This window comes from Camelina sativa, chromosome 20, assembly GCF_030686135.1.
Source record: "Camelina sativa cultivar CO46 ecotype springtype chromosome 20, ASM3068613v1".
Lineage (NCBI taxonomy): Eukaryota > Viridiplantae > Streptophyta > Magnoliopsida > Brassicales > Brassicaceae > Camelina > Camelina sativa.
In genome coordinates this window covers 27,926,691-27,935,033 of record NC_141899.1, presented here as the reverse complement: position 1 = coordinate 27,935,033, position 8,343 = coordinate 27,926,691, and the positions used below count along the sequence as shown (strand labels likewise).

General features: G+C 36.9%; 1 protein-coding gene across 3 annotated transcripts; it reads left to right on the top strand.

Annotated features, from left to right (window-relative positions):
• The first annotated feature begins 539 nt into the window (after positions 1-539).
• Positions 540-2,132, top strand: LOC104771405 (uncharacterized). 3 transcript variants are annotated; one of them, XR_764823.3, is made up of 5 exons: positions 540-794; positions 1,081-1,136; positions 1,498-1,551; positions 1,641-1,662; positions 1,749-2,132. XR_764823.3 is itself a non-coding variant. In XM_010495918.3 (5 exons), coding segments are annotated over exons 1-5 (402 nt in total). In that variant the 5' UTR covers positions 653-792; the 3' UTR covers positions 2,004-2,132. The 3 variants fall into 3 exon arrangements, 2 of the variants coding, with proteins under 2 accessions (XP_010494220.1, XP_010494219.1); XM_010495918.3 differs by having other exon boundaries at positions 653-794; positions 1,628-1,662; XM_010495917.3 differs by having other exon boundaries at positions 653-794; positions 1,641-2,132.
• Positions 2,133-8,343: the final 6,211 nt, after the last annotated feature.

Genomic DNA, 8,343 nt, shown 5'->3' with positions numbered 1-8,343 from the left:
AGATAAAAAAATTGAAAAAAAAATGATAATTTCGTTGATAATCTGTCGGGAAATCCCAACAGATCCCCGACAGTCTTACGAGTTTTATCAGGTTTATAAATTTTACTGCATTTAACACGTGATTTTATAGTCCGTCGGGAAAACATCGGAAAGTCATTGGGGCATTTTCAACAGATTACCGACAGATTTTCGATGGGTTTAGGGTATAGGGTATTGAAATATGAAACTTTATAACTTAACACATTCACAAACACTATTTCTTAAGTCTTAAAACACTTACAATCAGTTGTGGTCTATTATACTACTATAAAATTAAATTTTCAAAATTTAACATGATTTCATCATAAGAGTTTCTATATACACTTATAATGTTACTTAAGAGTTTGAATGTTGTGAATGATTAAATTTTAAAATTATTTTTTTTATAGTTTTTTTTAACAAAACAGATTTGCAAGCTATGTAGTATACTTATTGTAATGGTAATTGAGTAGGAAATATATATTTCACCCTATATATGATGTTTTTTGAAAAATTTTCATAGATCCGTCGGGAAACCGTCGGTTATAATGAAAAATTTAAAAAATTTTACCCGGGAAGTATTGGGCCCAAATTTTTTGGATATTGCGGGAATGATTTGTTTAACCAAAAAAACAAACCCCTAACTTTTCATCTACTCAGCCTAGCTGACTCACTTCTTCCTCACTGATTCACTTCTTCCTTTTCCCGTTTCTCCCTCTTTCTCTCTTCTAAATCAAAGATTTTGTTCCTCATATCAACCACAACCACTCAACTATGTAAGATTTTTAGCCTTTTCTCTCAAATATGTTAGATTTGGGATTTGCAATTTGGTTTCAGTATCGGTGGCTGATTCAAAAAGTAAAGATAGTGGGTTCAATTATGTTAGATTAGGTGTTCTTTATGTCAGATTAAGGGGTTGTAAACTGTAATACTATGATTTTGCTTTTCAATTTTTAAGAATTGGGTTTAGATCTATTTGTTACGATTTATATGGGTATTCAGTTGATGTTTTATTGAGTTTTTGTATTTTTGTATAACTGTAATATTTCTTTTTTTTCACAGGGACTACGAAGCATATCGTTCTGGAAGAAACAGCTCCACCCAATCTCTTTCCCATGGTAGTTTGATCATATTTTTGAATCAATTTTTGTTTAAGGATTTAGAAATTAGTGTTCTTTGATTTGAGAAAATTAGGGTTCTTTGATTTTGAGAAAATTATGATCCTCAAGATTTCAAGAAGATCAATCCATTGGGTACTGTACCATCTCTTGTTGATGTAGATGTTGTCATTAACGATTATTTTGCTATAATCAGTAATACAGCCATTGAGGTTCTTATTTTCTTTGGTTTTGTATTTCATCCATCTTCGGTCAAGTCTCTGTTTCTTTCTTTGAATCATGCTTTTGTTACATGTGTTGCCATGAACAATACCAGCTTAGATTGTCCTGCTTCCCAGTCTGATGCGTTTGTATATTTCAGGCGATGAGTATTGTTTTGTCTGGCATACAACCTCATCAATATCTGTCTGCTCTTGTGAGTACTTGAGATTGACACTAATATCTTCATGGGTTCTAGTCTCCTAGAAAAGCAAACCTACTTACTTTTTCAGTTTTTTTACACAGGTATATCGAGGAAAAGATAAAGGTAATGTTGAGGAAAAAACTGTTTGGGTTACTAACGCTATCACAGAAGGATTTACAGGTATGGATTCTAATTGTTCTACATTTCAGGAAACTCCACAAACCAAGGGTCGAATCTTTGGATTAGGGAAAGTTGCAAAAAGACTCCGTTCTTTATCATATTCATCGACACTATATGATCGTGATCCTGAACTTATTCGAGCCCTCCAAGAGAAAGATGACCGTATTGAAGCTCTTGAGAAGATGATGGAAAAAGAGAATGAGAGGAGCAAGCAGAGAGATGAGGAGCTTGCGTCGTTCATGGCAGAGATGAGATCAAAGTTCTCCGACAATTCAAGTTCTTAGTTTTCACAATATTTAAGTTTCATTTTCTATTTCTTTTTGATTTGTGTATATTGCATTTTCTTTTTGGGATGTTTGTGTATATTGTATTTTGGATTTCTAAATTTATAAATTCAAGTTCTTATTACCTAATTAGTAGTTGTTGTGGAAAGAAAAAGAAACCGTAAAAGTTGGTAAAAAAGGGGAAAACAGAGAAATTGATCGTATTACCTAATCAATATAGAACATTATATCCGTCGGGATTTCGTCGGTAAAAACAGAGGAAAACAGAGAAATTGATCGTATTAATTGTCGGGATACCGTCGGTAAAGTTGTTGGAAATCCGTTGGGAAATTAGCCGTTGGGAAATCCATCGGGAAGTTATCTGACGGGTTCTCAACAGCTACATTAGCTGTCGCCATGTCGTCGGAAACAACAGTCGTTGGTAATCCGTCGGAAATCTGTTGAAAAGGCTGAGGGATTCCCGACAGATTTTATTTTTCCGACTCTCTAGTCCCGATGGACTGATGCTGTTTGTTTTCCGTTGGTATGGGTCGTTCCCAACGGGTTTCCGACAAATATGACCGTCGGTTTGCGGCTGTTTTCTTGTAGTGCTCTAAGAATCTGACGCATGTGTCATTTTTAAAACTTAATCAAATCATTATCTATTTTAATTATATTATTATATATTAAAATTCTTTTGAAATCAAATACACATGCAATTATTTATTTTCTTTTATAAATGTTCTAAAATGATTGCATAAATCATCAAAAGATGAACAATAGTAAAGATAATTTGCATTTTTGGAAAAAAAATTCAAGACTTAGTAAGATAATATTTCTTCTAAAGTTAGGAACTTCCCAATAACGGATGATCCAAACAACGATACTATTGTTACCAGTGTTTTGTTGTCTGTTGGAGATTGAATCGAGGATATAATAGAAATTTAGTGTTTTAGTTTTCACAATAGTGTGTGACCAAAATTTTTTTTTTCACAATAGTCTGAATGTGTTTGTATGGTAATAGGCTGTTTTTAGAAAACCAAACTTTATAGAATGTTTGAGCCTTTAAGAGAGAGAAGGAATTGAAATCAAATATTAATGATCATAAATTCGCAAGTGTTTCAAAATAATAAGTTAAAAATGAGAATTAATATAAACAAAAATGAAAACTGAGGAAAATAATGGATAGATATAAGACAGTGCATAAAATCATTGTATAATTTCAAATCAAAACATAACTGATTGTGTTCATAATTTATTCTGAAATGTCTAATATGAAAAATTATAAATTTTATGTAATTCAAAAATACCATAACGTTTGAAATAATAAGTGTGAATCAAACAAAATAATTATAGAATTAGATGAAAACCATCTCACAATCTTACATAATTTTTCCAGCAGTAAGTTCAAAATTTTAATTTTATATAAATTTTTTAAAAGTTAAAGTAATAGACTTAAATAATATCATCCCACCATTTAAATTTGATTCTGCTTGTGCCCGTGAAAATCAAGATTCAAACACAGAAATTATACCCAAGAATTCAAACCCATAAGTTAAATTTAATGTTGGTATAGTTCCGAGATGAAATCAACCACATACTGATATATGGTGGTTATAGATTTTTGGAGGCTGCATATATTTCTGATTGAAGAAGGAAGGAAGGAAATGTTGATGATTTATTTTTTTTTTGGGTTTTATGGGCCTGTAGTTAATTAACCAGGTCCAAACTACAAATGAATTTAGTTAATTAGGTCCAAACCAAAAAAAATACAGGTGTCAGAAATATAATAAGCTAAGTGTCATCTCCTTAGCAAAAGTTGAGAAACCTTCTCATATTATATAAGATATATCCCAGCTCTATGGTTAGATAGAAGTAGAATAGTTCGAAATTTTCTTTATTAACAGTCATTTTACGATTCAGTTCTAGGGTCTACTTTTAAACAACAAATAAAACATTCTTTTATAGCTAAATACATCCTCCAATGAGTGTAATACCAAACACCATTTTTAATTTTCCCTATATGGCTATATCACAATTATATTGATTCAATATGTGATGTTGATATTACCACAACACCAACATTGAATTTAGACATCAAGTTTTTATTTTGTTTTTCTCTTGCACGAAATCAATGTCAAAATGAATGTAAAATTCAAAAATATCTCATTTATTGTAACACTCAATCAATCTAATTTTTCTTTTTAATACAACACTCTTAAAAATCATTAAATTTGATTATGGATACTAGAAATTACCTTCAAAACAAGTTATGTCTTGTTGCTAGATACCTTCAAAACAAGTTATTATCAATACATAATCATGCATTAAAATGCCAACTACTTAAATACATATTTCGTAAATTCTATAGGTAATTTTCATCAATTTGTTTAAAATACCAAATACTCAATAGGGAGTACAAAACAGAAACTTGTAAAGGTATAGAGAATAACAATTCAAACAACCCGCTTGGAAACGCGCCAAGCAAACGCTTTTATTCAATCTTATAAAAATTTCCGTTTGTTACAAGAAATGAACCTAAGCCTACTCTCCTATCTATCTATCACAACACACTGTGTAGATCTAAAAGAGTAAAACAACACACTCACCTTCTAAGCCTTTTTGAGAATGCTTGAAGGTTTATAAATCTCACAACTTTTTCCCCACGAGTGCTAGCTCTTTTTGCGGCTAGCCCTCGTCACTTTATAACCCCACAAACGATCTCTAACCTAGATTTTTGTGAATCCTAACTAAAAGGAAATATTCCTTGTTCCTAGGAAATATCCTTCCTTATCTCTTTTAAGAAAATATACTCTCAATAACTTCGAGTGTATCTTGATCTCTTCTTCCTTCCTTCTCACACATCTTGTCACCGCGTCCCATAATCTTTCTCCACGTCAGCACATCACGCCACGTCAGCATATCAGCACTTGAGACACTTCGCAGGCTCCTGTCACCTTCAAAGCTCTAATGCACTTTCAATCTCCCCATTTTTGACTGAATCTTGCCACACAAGTACCCACTGCATCAAACCTGAAAACACACAGACAACACCAGCCAAGACAACAACACAACCGTACTAGCAAAATATTCCATCACTCAAAACAAGACGGTTAACTGATAGGGACTTGTTAAAATAAATTGTATCAGCACACAAACCAAAACAAGACTAAAAAGAAACAAGTCTTAAGTTTTAAAAGAGCAAAATAAACAACTGCTCCCCCATAGTCCAAACTCCCCCTCAAGCTTCAGAATCAGACTCATCTCCCCCTGCTTGTTTGGCACAGATTAGTCAAAAATATCAATAGGACAAGGCACAAGTTAAGATCAGAACCAAGGAGAGAAACTACTTACCAGCGTCCAAGGCATCTTGCAGGATCTTAATTGCCAACCGGATGACTTTGCGCTCTGCAGACGAACCACTTCGAGACACAGTCTCAGCAGGAACTGATGTCGTCTTCTTCCCCTTGGTCTTCTTTGCGTCGTGAGACCGAAGACTTGGAACAGGTCGCTGAGCCGTCAACAACTAGTAGATGATGATGGGAAAAGGCAACCGAAAGCCTGACTGAGCTTGCAACCCCAACTGCATGATCTGTTCATAGATCATCCGTCTAAAATCAAATGGAATCCCATGCATGATCATGTAGATCACCAGAGCCCTGTTTGCCGAGATATACCCCGTGTTCACCGTTGGAGACCAATTGCTACAGCATATCCGATGTAGAGCCTTGATGACAGGATTCTTGATTGTCGTGGACACCAGCTGCTTGCAGAAGTTGACCTTTCCATGAGAGAGAAAGAGAGCAAGATCCTCCTCCAGAATTGCAGCCATCTGCAACCGTTCTTCACGCACATCAACAGACTGCAGACCAAACAGAGCATAGATACGGCTCGGAGAGAAGTCGTAGACCCAGTCACGAACAAGCACCTCGACCGACTCCCCCTCAACTTTGACCGTCGGAAGATTTGCCCAGAATTCATAGACCACATCCGAATCGTAGGACCTAATTTGTGTAATAGTTTTAAGCAGCCCAGCTTTATCTATGAATTCCCTAGCCTTATCAGCAACTTCTAGTGAGTAACAGACCTCTGGAGCGAGCGTTCGAGAGGCAAAGAACCCATACCGTCGTGCAGCTTCTGAGGAGATGAATTGTTTGGCATCGAAATCCTTTGAAGAGGCACCCGAGACGCGGTGGAGGTGCCCTTATCTCTGGGAAGAGATGGACGCTTGGAGTCACGGCTGTCGAGATCAGCAGGCGATTATCTTTTGCGCAGACACGAAGAGACTCCATGAGACGACAGAACAGGCACAGGCACATCACCGGTAAGATCTACCACTGGAAATCAGGACGACACCTCTCAGCGGAGAAGATGAAGAGTCGCATGTCTCATGATTCCCGTGAGAAGGTGAGGGAATTGGATCCACCCGAGCCGGAGTTGCAGTGGCGGACTCATCGCGGGGCTGGTACATCATCATTGCTGTTGCGGGATCGATCGGTGCGTGTGGAGTTGGCGGAGGCAACGAAGACGGTGGAGTGTGGAGCTCCTCATCGGAACTGGAATCATAGTGAAAGCCACTAAAGATTGACTTCATGATGCTTAGAGGATTGATCGACAAGATAGGGAAAAGATGATTAGAAGTTTAATCGACACAGGGTTGAAATCACAGAGGTGATGAGGAAAACGCCAAAACCCTAGCCGCTCCTCTTTATACACACCCTTGAATCTCAATGGGCTGCACAATCTCGGACCAAATATTAAAAACATTCTGAAAACACTCAATTAAACATCAGTGTACATCACACCTATTTCCTTTTCCGACTGCATTCATTCGTCCATTCATTCAATCACAATTAATGACAATGCATGAATAACCAGCATTCATTTCCTTTTAAGACCAAATTTTATCACATTCATGAACCAGAACATAGATGCTCACAACCACTAATGTTAGACTCTAATGGACCCAGATCGAGAATCAAACACACATGAACATTTTTTTTTTTTTTTTTTTTTGTTTTAAAAAAAAAACAAAGATAACAAAAACAGAACACTAACCAGACCTTTGTCGTGTCAGCCACTTGTTCAGAACTTTTACTAGGAACTATCACAACCTCTTGAATTGTCGAAGATCAGAGGACTGTTGCATGTGGGTAGTCTTTCACACTGGCATGCCTTTAGTCTTCAGTCCATCCTAACATGTTAAGGCAGCTGGAGATCATCTCTTTGAAGAGCACACATTTTTTTTTTTCTTTAATTTCTCCAAACAGCTTAGCATCTCGAGCTTCAGTGACATCATTTGATTTTGTCAGTCACTGGTTCTAAGCTTGTCATTCCCCAGGTCATTGAACCTCAGAATGCATGTGCATGTCTCTTCACAGCTCTTTGACCTCCTTAAATCATAACAACGTTTAATAGGATGGACAGACCGACATGACAGGCAGCTATTTCCCACACTTTTTCAGAATATTGATCTTCTATATATTCCAGGATTTCCATGATCTGTCCTAGCTCCAGTTCCTGTTTTAGACCAACACAACTCAGAGAAAAAGTTAGAGTTCACAGACACCGATAGACTTCCTTAGATTTGTGAATCTGTTGAAGTCCAAAGGCTTAGTAAACAAATCAGCCAGCTGAAAATTGGTGCTCACATGGTCTATCTCAATCAGTTTCGCCTCAACTAGCTCACGAACAAAGTGGTGTCTAATATCTATGTGTTTAGTTCTAGAATGCTGGACAGGATTCTTAGAGATGTTTATTGCACTCCAATTATCACAATGAATCAACAGAGTATCAGAATCCATACCATAGTCGGAGGACATTTGGCGCATCACAGGAGCTGTGTACAACAGCTACCCAAGGCAATGTATTCAGCCTCAGCGGTTGATAGTGAGACACTGTTCTGCTTCTTGTTGTGCCATGATATCAGGTTTTTGCCCATAAAGAAGCATCCTCCACTTGTACTTCGACGATCATCCACAGAACCTGCCCAATCAGCATCGCAGTATCCGCTCAGACTGGTATTGGTATCCTTGGTGAAGACAATACCAAAGTTCACTGTCCCTTTGACATATTTGATGATCTTCTTGACTGCTAGTAAGTGGGACATCTTAGGCTTGGCCTGGTATCGTGTGCATATCCCTACTGACAAACATATGTCAGGACGACTTGCTGTCAGATAAAGCAAGCTTCCAATCATACCTCTGTATAGTCGCTCATCCACATCCTCTCCTCCCTCATCTTTTGAAAGCTTGTCATTGACCCCCATAGGAACTTTTGCTTCTTTACTCTTCCCTAAACCAAACCGCTGTACCAACTCTTTGGCATAGGTGCTTTGAGACACGAAGATCCCATCAGCAGA

Excerpts from the sequence above, each read along its gene's own strand:
- LOC104771405 (XM_010495917.3), top strand. Across the intron at positions 1,552-1,640 it reads ATCAATATCTGTCTGCTCTT|GTATATCGAGGAAAAGATAA; the intron begins GTGAGTACTTGA and ends TTTTTTACACAG.